The sequence below is a fragment of the Pecten maximus genome, chromosome 15 (assembly GCF_902652985.1).
Source record: "Pecten maximus chromosome 15, xPecMax1.1, whole genome shotgun sequence".
NCBI lineage: Eukaryota > Metazoa > Mollusca > Bivalvia > Pectinida > Pectinidae > Pecten > Pecten maximus.
Genome location: NC_047029.1, coordinates 6,607,445 through 6,625,448, shown reverse-complemented (window position 1 = coordinate 6,625,448; position 18,004 = coordinate 6,607,445). Strand labels below are relative to the sequence as shown.

The 18,004-nt window shown below is 37.3% G+C and overlaps 1 protein-coding gene across 5 annotated transcripts in view; it reads right to left on the bottom strand.

Annotated features, from left to right (window-relative positions):
- LOC117343126 (ras-associated and pleckstrin homology domains-containing protein 1-like) overlaps positions 1-18,004 on the bottom strand; it is a 182,162-nt gene that overhangs the window by 44,376 nt on the left and 119,782 nt on the right. For 4 of the 5 annotated variants that reach the window (XM_033905440.1, XM_033905438.1, XM_033905441.1 and 1 more), the window contains 2 exons: positions 16,429-16,534; positions 2,972-3,432 (listed from right to left, as the gene is read on the bottom strand). In XM_033905440.1, coding sequence (XP_033761331.1) covers positions 2,972-3,432; positions 16,429-16,534 — 567 coding nt within the window. Of the gene's footprint in view, positions 1-2,971; positions 3,433-6,263; positions 6,358-16,428; positions 16,535-18,004 lie in introns of those variants that run through there. The other variant, XM_033905442.1, reaches the window with a different exon arrangement.

Here is an 18,004-nt window from a genome sequence, read left to right as displayed (position 1 = left end):
TCAAAACCAATCTATCTACAACATTTGACCAAGAGCAGTGACCTTTTATAAAGAATGATTTAGCTACTGACAAAACTGTCAAAATACCTCCTACCACATTTATCCAGCTAAAAATAGCTTCTATCATATTCATCAAACTAAATATAGCTCCTACCACATTTATCCAGCTAAAAATACCTCCTACCACATTTATCCAGGTAAAAATAGCTCCTACCATATTCTTCAAGCTAAAAATAGCTTCTATCATATTCATCAAACTAAATATAGCTCCTACCACATTTATCCAGCTAAAAATACCTCCTACCACATTTATCCAGGTAAAAATAGCTCCTACCATATTCTTCAAGCTAAAAATAGCTTCTATCATATTCATCAAACTAAAAATACCTCCTACCACATTTATCCAGCTAGATATAGATCCTACCACATTTATCAAGCTAACAAGGGCCCGTTGGAGGGCCACAACATACGCCCGCCGCAATATTTGACACTTGGAAGGGGGTAGTTTCACAGATTGTAATGCTTTAAAATGAAGTATCATTATTGGGAAGTTGGAAGGAGATATTGATACACATAATGGTGTGTAGTCGAAACCGAAGGGCAACTTTAAATGATGAGATGTATATATGTTGCAAATATGGGAAACCTTGGTTTAGACACAACAACACAAAAATTAGTTCACATGTTTATATACAGAATATATACATTAAAAGAACCTCTTTGCAAAGAATCAGCTTCCCAATACTTTATTAAGTGAATGGTGAGCAACTACAAAATCATCAAAGGGGAATAACCCCGCAAATACGGGGTAAGGGGCATGATTTTGGTATGCGGCACTCCGGCTCATCAAGATGTATATTTGTGTCAAGTATGGAGAGCCTGGATCGAGTAGTACTGGAGATATGGTCCGGACACCATATGTGCCCGAAGTAAAATCATCAAAGGGGAATAACTCCACAAATACGGGGGTAAGTGGCATGATTTTGGTATGCGACACTCCGGCTCATCAAGATGTATATTTGTGTCAAGTATGGAGAGCCTGGATCGAGTAGTATTGGAGTTATGGTCCGGACACCATATGTGCCCGCCCGAACACCCGCCCGCCCGCCGAGTAGTATTGGAGTTATGGTCCGGACACCATATGTGCCCGCCCGAACACCCGCCCGCCCGCCCGCCAACATGATAACATAATACGTCCCATCTTTCGACGGGCGTATAAAAATAGCTCCTACCATATTCATCAAGCTATAAATAGCTCCAACCACATTTATCCAGCTAGATATAGATCCTACCCCATTTATCCAGCTAAAAATACCTACCACATTTATCCAGCTAAAATACCTCCTACCACATTATCCAGCTAAAAATAGCTCCAACCACATTTATCCAGCTAGATTTCGATCCTACCACATTTATCCAGCTAAAAATACCTACCACATTTATCCAGCTAAAATACCTCCTACCACATTATCCAGCTAAAAATAGCTCCAACCACATTTATCCAGCTAGATATAGATCCTACCACATTTATCCAGCTAAAAATACCTACCACATTTATCCAGCTAAAATACCTCCTACCACATTATCCAGCTAAAAATAGCTCCAACCACATTTATCCAGCTATATATAGATCCTACCACATTTATCCAGCTAGAAATACCTCCCACATTTATCCAGCTAAAATACCTCCTACCACATTATCCAGCTAAAAATAGCTCCAACCACATTTATCCAGCTAGATATAGATCCTACCACATTTATCCAGCTAAAAATACCTACCACATTTATCCATCTAAAAATACCTCCCACATTTATCCAGCTAGAAATACCTCCTACCACATTTATCCAGCTAAAAGTACAGGTGTTTATGCATTAGTAATGTGTCCCATTTAGTTCAATGAAAAGTCTAATAAATATGTTACAGAGTTCATTATCCAGTAATAATTACCAATCTCCTACATTGAGTCAAAGTTGATGTGTTAGCTTCCGGGGCTTGTTACAGGATAAATATGAAAAATTTAACATATTTCACCTTTGACCTTGAATGTATATAGTCTACAAAATCTATCCCTGCTGTCAACACCTGCAGTGTAAAACCCCTTGGCTCTGTCACTCTATCAGATAACTCTGTCTTTGGTATGAAAATCAATAGATAACACTGTCATATATTAATAACACTTTAACATGCATAGTGTTTAAAACAAGATTGATAAGTTTTTTCCACATTTCAGTTACTACATGCAGATTGCCTGAGGTTTTGCAGTGATACATGTTTACAATTTCCAACAAGCATCCTATTGCGGGATTCCTATCACCCCTTCAAGTCACTACACATTATTTTACTGTATTAAATTGTAAGAAAATCAACTGGAGCAGGAAGAAGTTGGAGGACATTTTATATTATGGTTTAATAACTCTGTCAGATAGAACAATAGTGAACTTAAGATATTACTGTAGACATGATGAAAACAGGTGCGACAGTCATAAGTGCAAGGAGCAAAAAACTTATTTTAATAGACCCCCCCCCCCCCCCCACCATCCCCACCCTCCTCATACCTGGTAGGGGACTAATAATTACACACACTAGGAAATCTAAACATACTGATAAAATGGAATCTTTGTGGAAACCCACCAACGTTTATAAATCTAGGTGTGGCTACGATATCTAATTGCCACTTAAATTTTTAACTTTCTTGGTCTAAAACTTTCCTGGATGTTGTATCTCAGCTTAAGGTAGAACGTTTTACTTATAATCACCCAACTACACAGCAGGAGATACCACATATCTGAAACGATTCTGTCTCAATATGCAAGGTAAGTAAAAAAAAAAAAAAAAAAAAACAGTAGTTCAAAAATATATTCAGGTAATTAGATTATGCATTTTTACATGTTTTTTTCTATTTCACAGTGCCAAAAATACATTTCTGAAATAAAAACACATTTACATAATCTGCTTTGAATTGCTGCTTACCTCCGAGGCTTGCATTGACAGTGGTGTAATCGTACTCGCGCTGCTGGCCGTGCTACTCGTGTCCCCTCCACTAGATGTCTCTGCCGAGGAGGACACAGTAACCATTGACGTAAAAGATTCGGATGATGGAAGTGAAGCATTTTCCGAGAAAGCTGAATCTGTTTCACCGGTAAGATCTGAACATGATCCATGTTTTGATATAAAATTTCCATGAAGAAATTCATGATCGCCACCATATTGCACACTATGCCTATATCCAAAGGTTTGAGTAATTTCCGTCGCCAGCGCGTCAAGTTCCGCCTGCGCTAAGTCGTTGCCGCTGTCTCGATGTTCGTCCTTTGCAAGCCCCGATGACATTCCCGAACCATGTGACCGAGAGAGCTCTGATTGCGTTGTGCTTAGTTGTGTTTCCAATTCACATAATTCCCCGAGAATTGCATCGAAATTCACATCCTGGGCTTCTGTGGAAGTACAAGAAAAACAAATATTACACAGAAATAACAATTAAAAACAATTGTTCTGTGGCAATGACAACACAATGTAATTTGTGCATTTCTACACATAAGTAATATCAATTTGCAAAATTAGCGTTAGAAACAACCGTGCCAAATATCTAATGATGCTGTAAATCATTTGAAATTTGGGGAATTTTACCATATTCCTTAATCCATAAAATTTCTGAAATACGTACACAAAAAATTCCAAGAATAGAATCCATTGAACCAAAAAATTGAAAGGTTACAAAACAAATACCATCCAAGAATAACATCAAAACCTGTCTGCCTTTTCAGACGGTTTCACACAAATGAACCAAGAACCTGTTCTCTAAAACATGCACCAATTCATTGCTATTAGCCATGAACATTTGCTAAGTGGAGAGCTCGAATACAGGGGGGAGTAAGTCAGTTATAGCAAGTAAAAGAAGCAGCTCGCTTTGATGTAACACATAATGAAGTAAGTTATCTCTAAGAATCCGAATCAAGACGTGGTCGTCTACGTATACAATTCCTATGATCAGTTTACGTCCACCATCAAAACTCGGCATTAGATTCCAAAAGAATAAATCAGACGAAAAGCAGACGTCAAAACCTGGCAAAATGTTCCGGTAAAACGGAAGGGAGTGCATGTTCTGGAAGCTTATAACATATTAATATTTTTTTTAAATAAAAATCATTGCAATCAAAATTTATTCTGTATCAATCTACTGGAGCAGATGTCAAATGTTATTATCGTACCTTCCTTTGTTAGCTGGTTAAAAATTTATCTTAATTTTTTTTTATACAAGAAAGCAGAAACCATGAAGAAAAATATTGATGGCTTATTCTATAGATATAGAAAAGGAATACAATTGTTCTGAAATATCTGTGGGATACAGTGGATACTTCACAAAGTTCAGATACTACACTTTTAAAATTGTATTTCAAACAATATTTTTGTATGAAGTAACTATTAATTACTTATTAGGTAATAGTCTAACCCTGTAAGTTGTCAGATGTCAGAATCTGGCACATGTAATCATTAAATGTACAAAAAAGAAATTATTTTATATTACAAGGCTATATGCCAACCAGAGTATGCAAAATGAAAACATTTTTCTTGTGATTTTTATCCTTGAAGTCAAACAGTATGGTGGAACAGATCTTCGGGGAAACAGCCAAACTAAGCAGATGTCAGAACACGATTTGGATCTCATTTAGATGTATGAAATATTTGAAGTGATCTGTGTTGATGATAATAATCAGATATCACAACATGTATGTCACTGCATGTATAGACTAATGCCAATATTTCAACCAGAGCGACTTCAGATCTGAGTTCAGAACACAACCAATGAAGAATATCTCGTCTTTGAAATGCGTCTCTTTCTAAGGAACTGTATTGCTATCTGAGATTTAGTTCAAAAGGAGAGTTAAAGTAAAGGTCTGTAGGACTTGGTGAAGCTATTAACGTTCCAGCACCAGACAGCTAGTTACTCATTAGTATTGATCTTGTAATAAACGGTTCTATACAAGAGGTCCACGAGGATGGCAAAATCTTCTGATACACAAAGTTTGTATGGTTTACCTTGTACCTGACACTTATAATCAATCTTCTGGTACACAAATATTGTATGGTTTACCATGTACCTGATAATATCAATCTTCTGGTACACAAATATTGTATGGTTTACCATGTACCTGACAATATCAATCTTCTGGTACACAAATATTGTATGGTTTACCATGTACCTGACAATATCAATCTTCTGGTACACAAATATTGTATGGTTAACCATGTACCTGACAATATCAATCTTCTGGTACACAAATATTGTATGGTTTACCATGTACCTGATAATATCAATCTTCTGGTACACAAATATTTTACGTAATCTTCTGGTACATAAATATTATATGGTTTACCATGTACCTGACAATATCAATCTTCTGGTACACAAATATTGTATGGTTAACCATGTACCTGACAATATCAATCTTCTGGTACACAAATATTTTACATTTTTATCATGTACCTGACGGCAAACACCAGACATATCAGTATATAATGTATTTCTAACTTCTGGGCAGAATGTGTCAAATTAAAATATCTGATGTGATTGTCAGTCAAGGTGATGATATTGAATATGTATATGCAGTATACATATCATGATGACATAAGATATATATGTATAGGAGGATTCTGGTCAACTTCAGGTATTGAGGTTCATACTGTGATGAATTCTGGTAAAAGTTAGGTTCACATGGTACATGACGGGATACAGAGACGATGTCTGGTACAAAACAGGTTCATCTTCGTCCAGACAGTTCAGCATCCACTTACCCCTACAGCTTCTTACTGACAAGTGATTACACCCCCAATCTTCTGTACACATTTAACCCATCAATTAGCAACAATTCTGTACCTGCTCAACACACAGTGGCACTGGCAAGTCTTTCATGTTTCTAGGCACGTCGCTACAAATGAGCCTCACACCTCCGGAAATATGCAAATGGAGGGACTTTATATACCTGATAACTTACATATGATAAACAATAAATAAACTGTCAAACCGGAAAACTTGAAGAATCATGTAGATCCACTCTAGAGATTCTATGGAGAGCTAAAAAGCCATAAATATATTTGTTCCAAATCAAAATTTTAAGCTTGATTTTGTACAGTTTAACGGAATATTCTTACCTCCAGGTTATGAAGAGTTATTTAATCTTGATATAAATTACATGTATCCAAGAGAAAAAAAATTAAGGATCAGCAATTGAATTTGATTTTGCACAATTTAACAGAATATTCTTACCTCCAGGTTATGAAGAGTTATTTAATCTTGATGTAAATTACAGGAATCCAAGAGAAAATAATAAAAGATCCGCAACTGAATTTGAGCTTCTCCGAAATCTACTTGTGTATGAACTCCTTGGTAAGTCTCCTATTGCACACTACCTAGAGTCTATACATCTACGAGGCATGTCAGAGGCAGAGGTCAGACTACCAGGCCATGTTTCTCTCTCTTTCTTCCTGTCTGCACTTGAAGTAATGATTCCAGTTGATTAGGTGATAAACCCCCAGTTGTACTGTATAATATGTTACATACACTTCTGTGTACAAAGGAAAACCATGCAGAAGGCTGGGGGGTTGAATCATGAATGGCCACATGGTTTCTATTAATAGAACAATTTTGGTGTGTTTGTTGATAGTGAGGAGGGGGAGTGTACTAGACCCAGCCTTTATTACACACTGGTTGGAGATTAGGAATGCCCCATCTCTCCTCCCACACACAGAGGGTCAGAAGGTGGCCAGGTCCTCTCCTCCCCCTAACGTACACCTACCACCAAATACTACCTATCACCAAATACTACCTCTAACCTCAAAAATGGAATCCCCTACCTTACACCTACCACCAAATACTACCTCTACATACACCTACCACCAAATACTACCTCTACATACACCTACCACCAAATACTACCTACCACCAAATACTACCTCTACATACACCTACCACCAAATACTACCTATCACCAAATACTACCTACCACCAAATACTACCTCTACATACACCTACCACCAAATACTACCTACCACCAAATACTACCTCTACATACACCTACCACCAAATACTACCTCTACATACACCTACCACCAAATACTACCTCTACATACACCTACCACCAAATACTACCTACCACCAAATACTACCTACCACCAAATACTACCTCTACATACACCTACCACCAAATACTACCTACCACCAAATACTACCTCTACATACACCTACCACCAAATACTACCTCTACATACACCTACCACCAAATACTACCTCTACATACACCTACCACCAAATACTACCTACCACCAAATACTACCTCTACATACACCTACCACCAAATACTACCTACCACCAAATACTACCTCTACATACACCTACCACCATATACTACCTACCACCAAATACTACCTCTACATACACCTATCACCAAATACTACCTATCACCAAATACTACCTCTAACCTCAAAAATGGAATCCCCTACCTTACACCTACCACCAAATACTACCTCTACATACACCTACCACCAAATACTACCTCTACATACATCTACCACCAAATACTACCTCTACATACACCTACCACCAAATACTACCTACCACCAAATACTACCTCTACATACACCTATCACCAAATACTACCTATCACCAAATACTACCTCTAACCTCAAAAATGGAATCCCCTACCTTACACCTACCACCAAATACTACCTCTACATACATCTACCACCAAATACTACCTCTAACCTCAACAATGGAATCCCCTACCGTACACCTATCACCAAATACTACCTCTGACCTCGAAAATGGAATTCCCTACCTTACACCTACCACCAAATACTACCTCTAACCTCGAAAATGATATCTACTTTCTCACTGGTTGACTTTAAAAATAAATTTCATTGATTTTTTTTTTTTTTTTCTCTCTCCATTCACTAAGATTATTAGATAGGAGGTGTATAGTTGATATCAGCAAAATATATGATCAATGCAAAGTGCTGGTGAAAACATTGAGGTACTATAGGTTGAGGAGGTGGTTGTGAGGACACTCACACTGGATTGAGGAAACCGATGTGGCCACATGGATAGGACATCAAGATACTGGGTTAAGGAAGACGAAGAGGTGGCTAGGACATTGAGGTGCTGCCCCGCCCCCCTCCCCCCCTATCCCACCCTCATCCCCCCACCCCCCGGGGTTTAAAGTGTTCATGAGGACAATGAAGTGTTGTCAAGGAAGACAAAGTGGTTACATGGTAAGGGTATTGAGATGCTGGGTCGAGGAAGACAAAGTGGTTACATGGTAAGGGTATTGAGATGCTGGGTTGAGGAAGACAAAGTGGTTACATGGTAAGGATATTGAGATGCTGGGTCGAGGAAGACAAAGTGGTTACATGGTAAGGGTATTGAGATGCTGGGTCGAGGAAGACAAAGTGGTTACATGGTAAGGATATTGAGATGCTGGGTCGAGGAAGACAAAGTGGTTACATGGTAAGGGTATTGAGATGCTGGGTCGAGGAAGACAAAGTGGTTACATGGTAAGGGTATTGAGATGCTGGGTCGAGGAAGACAAAGTGGTTACATGGTAAGGGTATTGAGATGCTGGGTCGAGGAAGCTGGAAATTCCATGTTTCCTGCCACAGGAACATCAGACTGTTTACCTACTGTCAGTCATTATCTAATTACCGTCCTATTAATAGGGATGGGATACTAGACAAATTGGAACACATTGCTATCCCTTAACTCTCCAACTCATAAACAACTGGAAACTAACATCAAATAGAAAACATTTCACCATAAAAATATTCAAAACATTCAGTGATGCTAAATTCTCTTATTCTGTATGATATGATGTTAATTTTTTTATCTATCAGCTAACAATAAAAGAAATTTATTGAAAGGAAATGGTAAAAAGGGGCATAACTCAGGAAAATAATAAAAAGAAGCATTTTTGTAAATGCGTATTGAGTTTCGTGAGATTGCTTCTAGCAAATAGTCCCTTATTACAATATATCCCTGTAACCTTGTTTGTTGAGAGTAAATAGAATTTCACATCCCCATGGGGAAGGGACAGGGGATTTTAACACTTTGGTTAAGTTCAGGTTTAGAGACAGACACATTTTGGCCCTTTCTGACTCGTCAATTTCGTCTTTGGCTCAGGAGGTAGAGCTGTCGATAATCACATCAGAGACCCAGGTTCGATTCCTGCCGGGGCACTCATAAGGAATGTGTTTTCTGTTATTTCAGAGTTACAACTCCTAAAACCAGGTTACTTAGCAATGCACACGTGGATATAGCAGTCACCAATCTGTACTTAACTTACATGGTGATGTTTTTGTTTTCATATTGATTTTATAAGTTGTCTTTTTCTAGTGTACACAATAGGTTGACAGTGTAAATATTTTTTTTAAACAAAAAGATCCATAAACAAAAAGGGGAGATAACTAGAGCAAGAGAACATATGATTCAGCGATTAGTGACTGCATGGTGATAGCCTTATGACTGCTGATGGTGAAAGTTAATTCTAGTCTATTTTTAAAATGTGACAGTTTTGTACTCTATGCTTTCTTTTTTTGGGATTAAAATTCCAACAGAATTGTGCTCAATGCTATTTTGAAATTGGAGCTATGATCAGACAGATAAATGCTATTCAATTTTTTTCAGAAATACCAGCACACTCTAGAAGTTTCTGTAAGGTTTTCAGAGACTCCTATGGGGTAATCCCACCATACAAATCAAACTTAAGGTATAGACTATAAGGTTTACAGGGGCTCCTACAGGGTAATCCAGTTTTCTCGTGGTTTGGTTATTGTCATTTAAGGACAGCTTACATAATACTAATATAATTTTATTTTTTATTATTTTGAGGCCAAGGACCAAGAAATTTTTCATTATTCCCTACCCTTTCTGTTATATCATATCATTTATGCAATAAATGTCTTTAGGGTTTCCAAAAATAATAAATGCAAGATAAATATATTTCCCTTAATGTTTATGTAACTTATTTTAGTGTGAGGTTGGGGTGCAAAAGGAAGTCTTACCAAGATATCAACAGTAGTAGGGCCTCTAGAGACATACACAAGTAAGATTTGGGTGTTTTTATAGTTACATATATTTATATAATTATTGGGTTAATTTTCAAAATAAAATAACAAAATCTTAACTCGGTTAAAGAGAAATAAGTATGATACATGTGTACTTGTAGATGTAGTCTCAGGTGGAAGTCAGTAAGTAATGTATCTCTAGAACAAAGATATCTTCAAACCCACCAGCTCTGTAGTAATGTGTGTTTTCAGGCTCCACAGAACTTTGATTAGTTCTCGTTACAGAGACAATAGGATCAATCATGTAAGATAGCTGCTTTGTCAGTCGTGTTATAGGCCCACACCATAGGATGTATAATACAGATATAAGGTTTGTCAGAGTGGTAGTTAGGTCCCCACACCATAGGATGTGTAATACAGATATTAGGTTTGTCAGAGTGGTAGTTAGGTCCCCACACCATAGGATGTGTACTACAGATATTAGGTTTGTCAGAGTGGTAGTTAGGTCCCCACCCCATAGGATGTGTAATACAGATATCAGGTTTGTCAGAGTGGTAGTTAGGTCCCCACACCATAGGATGTGTAATACAGATATTAGGTTTGTCAGAGTGGTAGTTAGGCCCCCACACCATAGGATGTGTACTACAGATATCAGGTTTGTCAGAGTGGAAGTTAGGTCCCCCACACCATAGGATGTGTAATATAGATATTAGGTTTGTCAGAGTGGTAGTTAGGCCCCCACACCATAGGATGTGTACTACAGATATCAGGTTTGTCAGAGTGGTAGTTAGGTCCCCACACCATAGGATGTGTAATACAGATATTAGGTTTGTCAGAGTGGTAGTTAGGTCCCCACACCATAGGATGTGTAATACAGATATTAGGTTTGTCAGAGTGGTAGTTAGGTCCCCACCCCATAGGATGTATACTACAGATATTAGGTTTGTCAGAGTGGTAGTTAGGCCCCCACACCATAGGATGTATAATACAGATATTAGGTTTGCCAGAGTGGTAGTTAGACCCCCCACCATAGGATGTGTAATACAGATATTAGGTTTGTCAGAGTGGTAGTTAGGTCCCCACCCCATAGGATGTATAATATAGATATTAGGTTTGTCAGAGTGGTAGTTAGGCCCCCACACCATAGGATGTATACTACAGATATTAGGTTTGTCAGAGTGGTAGTTAGGCCCCCACACCATAGGATGTGTACTACAGATATTAGGTTTGTCAGAGTGGTAGTTAGGCTCCACACCATAGGATGTATAATACAGATATTAGGTTTGTCAGAGAGGTAGTTAGGCCCACATCATAGGATGTGTAATACAGATATTAGGTTTGTCAGAGTGGTAGTTAGGCCCCCACACCATAGGATGTGTAATACAGATATTAGGTTTGTCAGAGTGGTAGTTAGGTCCCCACACCATACGATGTGTAATACAGATATTAGGTTTGTCAGAGTGGTAGTTAGGTCTCCCACACCATAGGATGTGTACTACAGATATTAGGTTTGTCAGAGTGGTAGTTAGGCCCCCACACCATAGGATGTGTACTACAGATATCAGGTTTGTCAGAGTGGTAGTTAGGCCCCCACACCATAGGATGTGTAATACAGATATTAGGTTTGTCAGAGTGGTAGTTAGGTCCCCACCCACACCATAGGATGTGTAATACAGATATTAGGTTTGTCAGAGTGGTAGTTAGGTCCCCACCCACATCATAGGATGTGTAATACAGATATTAGGTTTGTCAGAGTGGTAGTTAGGTCCCCACACCATAGGATGTGTAATACAGATATTAGGTTTGTCAGAGTGGTAGTTAGGTCCCCACACCATAGGATGTGTAATACAGATATTAGGTTTGTCAGAGTGGTAGTTAGGTCCCCACACCATAGGATGTGTAATATAGATATTAGGTTTGTCAGAGTGGTAGTTAGGTCCCCACCCCATAGGATGTATAATATAGATATTAGGTTTGTCAGAGTGGTAGTTAGGCCCCCACACCATAGGATGTATACTACAGATATTAGGTTTGTCAGAGTGGTAGTTAGGTCCCCACACCATAGGATGTGTAATACAGATATTAGGTTTGTTAGAGTGGTAGTTAGGTCCCCACACCATAGGATGTGTAATACAGATATTAGGTTTGTCAGAGTGGTAGTTAGGCCCCCACCCCATAGGATGTATACTACAGATATTAGGTTTGTCAGAGTGGTAGTTAGGCCCCCACCCATAGGATGTATACTACAGATATTAGGTTTGTCAGAGTGGTAGTTAGGTCCCCCACACCATAGGATATGTAATACAGATATTAGGTTTGTTAGAGTGGTAGTTACGCCCCACACCATAGGATGAGTAGTAAAGGAGTTACTTTAGAGATTTAGAAAGCGACTCATTTAACATTAAATATGGGCCAAGGTCATTTCTTTTCAAAAAGCCTTATATCCCAGGAGCCTACCAGCTAGATATTTTGATTCTAGGACTTTGGTTATTGAGAAGCTGTGTAAAGTTTTCAATATAATTTGGCCTCCTGTGACCTAAAATATGGGTCAACGTTATTTCTTTTTGCAAACCTAATTGGGGTTAATTCCAGAAGCCTACCAGCAAATTTCTTGATTCTTAAGCTCTGGTTATTAAAAAGAAGTTGTTTAAGTGTTTCTACAATTTAGACCACTGTGACCTCAAATATGGGTCAAGGTCATGTTTTTTCATAAACTAATTGTCAGGCAGATATCTTGATTCTTGGACATTTGGTTATCAAGAAGAAGTTCTTTAAAGGAAAAGTTGAGGCTAGACAGAAGATGAACACTACACCATAGCATCAGCTCACTTGACCCTTCGGACAGAAATAAGGTATGTCAGAGTAGTAAAGATAACATACCTTATGATATGACAATCCAATACAATGTTCTGATAGATACCTTGGTGTAGGATACAGATCTAAGTACAGGATTCTGTAATTAACATACATGGCACCTAACAGAACAACTCCTCATCGTGTGTCAGAGTTTGTTGGCCTCCAGTTACAAATCTATAGTCTAAGTCTTCCTCAGTCACATCTTAAAGAATCATGTCTGACATTCAAGGTTGATCCGTAACATGTAATTTTGTAAGTTTGTATTTTTAACAAGATTGTTTGTTTGTTTGCTGGATTTATCACCTCATTAACAGTCAAGGTCATTTTGAGGTAGGGTCTCCTTGTAGTAGTTGGTGACTACCTGATCACCATCTGCGATTTTTTTCAGCTTCCAAATAAACACAAACTGTCACTGGTAGGGTATTAAGATCCCAAAACATAGAAAGTGTGGCTATTAAGACAAAGGTTCTGTTGTTTCAAACGGTGGACCATTCCTTGTACTGTACTCTGTATGGACCAATATCCCAAACATACTACCAATACAATAAAGGATGTCAAAGTTACATTTCAATGGAGGAAGTGATTTATCATCATTAGTCCAATCACTTTACATACTTTAGTGTATTAACGACTGACAATTGTTTCCATACAGCACTTCACCCTATATAAGCACTATCTATATTACTGTCTATGTTATTTCAGATTGACGTATTTTTTCTACATTCCTTTACCCTATAAAAGCACTGTCCAGAAGTCTTTTAACAACGAACAATTTTTTCTGCTTTCTTTCACTTATAAAAGTATATACTGTCTATCAATATATTTACGACCGACACCTTTTTCCTCCAATTCTCCCCCTATAAAAGCACTCTCTGTACATAATGCAGAGAACACGGAAACAGAACACTAAAAATCAATGGCACATCCAGGATACATCTCACCACTTAACTCAATTTGTTTTTTTGCCGAACAAAACCTATCTGATGTATCCATATATTGAAGACACGTACCAAGGCGATGTGCCAATGTGCTTTCTGTGTGGTCTTCATTTATGTGGAAAAATCATGTAAAATGGAATCTGATATATTTTTCAATGAAATTTCTGATAAAACAATAGGTTTTTTTCTCCATAGACAGTGAGCTTTCCATGTTCTATTCATGATAACTGCACATTGGAATCTCTTGATATCAATTTGGTATAATGAATTTTCCTTCCATATACAATAAATCCTAGTTATAAATGTAATGAGACCGATCTAGTCCAAATTCTGTACCAAAAACGGATAATTTTTTCCTTAAGAATAAATTCCAACCCCTAAGATTCCCCTTTGAATTAGAAATTTTACCTACCGCCACCTTTCCCAACTCACCCAATGGTGGTCACTGCCATCACTTTTATATTAACCAATACCAGCACCAACGCTGCCAGAATTTCACCACATGAGGAACTATAATTTCAACAACTCTTTCAATGTGTCATTAAAGTCGAAAATGATTTTGAGATTTGTTATAAACTACTTAACACTTATGTTGCAGCAGAGAGCCATTCCGCCTGATAAAGCATTTAACTACAGTTTCTATGTTCAATCTATCTTTTGAACTTTAAAACATGCTTTACGAAACTAAAGAAATATCTACATAGCTTAAATCAACATCTACCACAAAAAACATATATATTTCAGAATCTTTTGAATGTTTGTTTAAGCTGATAGATAACAAGCTTCTTTTTAACTCTGTGTGACAATTTATTGCTATTTAATGAGCAGAAACTTAGTGAAAAGTCAAGGTTATTTAAATGTTTGTTGGTATATGGACGGGGACTTGATACATTTTGATAAAGTCTTAACGTTTACTACACTATACACAATCATGAATTGGGGCTGTAGATGAATGCTCTGACAAAATTTCTGTCTGAATGATGATAAAGCGTTACATTGAGTGCATAAGAACATTGTTGTATCAATCCAGACCAAACAAAATGTCTGCTTCCAATTTTTTATTCACAAATCTTAGTGAACTGAAGTTGTTAACAATTCACTGACTTCAGTAGAGAACAAACTATTGGTATTGTTGTTTTGGAAAACCTTACCAATAAAAATTGCTCATGTTGTGACAAGTGATCTCATTGGCTAAGGTTACATACACTTGACCACACAGTCTGGATATGGGCGGAGCTTAGGAGAATGTCACCCATGTAGCAGCTGTGTGAATACCTACATCTCGTTACAAAGTTATACATGTGTGTAATGTAATTCACGACTGTTTTAGTTTCTATAAGATATATATATTTGTGTTAGATATTGCCAGAGATATTTATCTTGATCCTCGCTAATTGGTACCTTTTGTTTCTCTGGACGTATTTTCTTGGTCCCATTTTTAGATTAGATTACATATCTACACGGACATAGGATTCCGGTGTAATCCAGTAGACAGCATATTGCATAAACAACTGAATTTAAACATTTTCCAATTGATCAAGAAGTCTTCCGAAAAATTCATAGTAATATATGTACCATTGAGACCATTCCCAGCAAGGTATTATCAATGGCTTGTCAATATTCAAAAGACTCGGCCTTTAACAACCAATCAGAGGAGCTGTAACATACTTGATTGGGTTTGTTAAAGTAGTCCTTTACAATACTACTGGTAGTTTCATTTAATAGTATAATAAGTGAACCTTTGATGCCTTTAGTGATACATTTACAGTAAAAGTCTAAAAACAGCTGGCTTGACTACTCAAGTCTGAAATGCTGTCTGTATATCAGGTTCTAGATGTTTCATCATTAATACCCTAGCTGGTCTTACTTTGAGGACTTGACCTTACATGTATTCAACCCTGGTCTTACTTTGAGGACTTGACCTTACTTTGATTTGACCTATAACCTGGTAACACTTTGAGGAAGATTCAACCTATATCCTTGTCTCACTTCGAGGACTTGACCGTATTTGAATTTGACCTTTGACCTGGTCTTGCTTTGAAGACTTGACCTATATCCTGGTCCCACTTTGTGGATTTGACTTTACTTGCATTTGACCTTTGACCTGGTTTTGATTGAAGGTTTCACCTTACTTGGAATCAACATTTGACCTGGTCTTGCTTTGAGGATTTGACCTTACTTGGATCGATCAGGTCTCACTTTGAAGATTTAACCTTATCTGAATTTGACCTTAAACCTGATCTTGCAATGAGGACTTGACCTTACTTGGATTCAACCTATAACTTGGTCTTATTTTGCGAAGTTGACCTTACCTGGTTTTTACCCATTAAGTACATGACAGGCTTTGGTCAATGAAGTAAAAGATGCTTTTTGTCTTTAAGGGAACATCTGATCATATTTCCATTCTCAATAAAATCTTTTCTTCGTTCATAATAGTTTCACTGATCTTTTTTATTTAACTTGAGGATTTTGTTGGTTTAATTTTGGAACTTGTTCACACTTTGCAATTACTATGTTGTTCTATTTTTTCTAAGGACTACAGTATGTATGTAGAGAAGACATATCTAAGTTTTAACAACTTACCATCAGAATTCAGGAAAGAAAAACGAAAACTCTCCATCGCCATCTTAGGTGTCACCACAGTTTTGTTTCTTCTCCGAACTGTTCCGGTATCCCCTGGCTCCAAGCACTAAAGCACAAATAAAGATAGATTTTATATTAATATTCATCATTTAAAAAATGTACAATGAGCTGGCCTGTATTAATCTAGCACAAAACAAAATACGTTAAACAACCTTGTACATATTTTCTCCTAAGTACACCTCAAAACATCTTGTCCATGCTCATGATTTACAGTTTTCATAAGGGCAGCTGGTAATCTAGCCCTTTTACCTATGCCCTATATATTGCACTTGTTTAGGTGTCACATAGAGACTTCGCTTAAGGGAGGTAATTCTACGTTTCCTGACCAATTTTTTTTTTTAACTGATCAAACAGAATATTTTTTATTCAAAGTCAAAGAAAATTAATGTTATCAAGACCTTAGCTTAAAACATCTAAAATGTCCATATTTCCCTATCACCAAGGAAATGCTATCATTTGTCACCTACATCAAAAACACTGAAAAATGCTAGAGATTGATATACAAGTACCAGCCAGTTATCTTTATGGTAACCTTGGGTTTTATGTTAATTATTCTCCTTGTTCCACTAACACGTATATATCCTACAGACATTTACCATATTTTCTTAATTATCCAGCAATGTTAACAAAAAACATTTGTATTCCATTTGTATAAATGTGTGCGACAATCTCAGAGGCCCATGAAATGATATCTTTGTCGTAATTGCTTCTTGTATCTTTTTGTCACACGGGGATTCCCAAAACGGTATTAGGATTTCCGCCTCAGGAAAATGCTATGCAATATTCATTGTCTGGGCCTTAGAGTATATACATCGTCGGGGCTGTGACGTTTTATAATTAATGTCTACTGGACGGAGTGTCACTTACAAACACAGATTTGTTGTTATTATGAAAGATCTGCAAAGCGATTATGATTCACAAGTCTGACTCATTAACAAAGAGAAGCATGTTTTCATCACAAGCTGGGAGATAGCATCATGATATTGGTGCGGTCATCTCCAAACCACAACCTAGGAGTGAGTGTTTAAGAGTATAATACTTGCCATATTTGAACCAGAACTTATTTAATGTAATGAACATCTGTCATTCAGCTTACACACAAGCAGTACATACATAACATGTGATATACCATAATTGCAGCTAATTGAAATTGAAGACAAGAGGTCCATGTGCCTAATCGAGTTCTGATAAGTATGCATATTGATAGGTCATGATTCCCTTTTAAACTAACATTTAACACATCTCACACCGGTGACCTTGAAAGCAGACCTGAACGTTTCTTCTTTTGACCCCTAGGCTTCTTGGCTATTGGAAAGAAGATATATTTTACCACATTTGAAACCTCATGACCTTTAAAGGTCAAGGTTGTTCATTTGAACAAACTTGGTAGCTCTACATCACAATATGCAATTGGTACAATGCCATTACCTAGACTAGGTCTCTTGGTTATTGATAAAGACTTTTAAGATTTAAACACATTTGACCCCTGTGACCTTCAAAGTAGGTCATGGTTAGT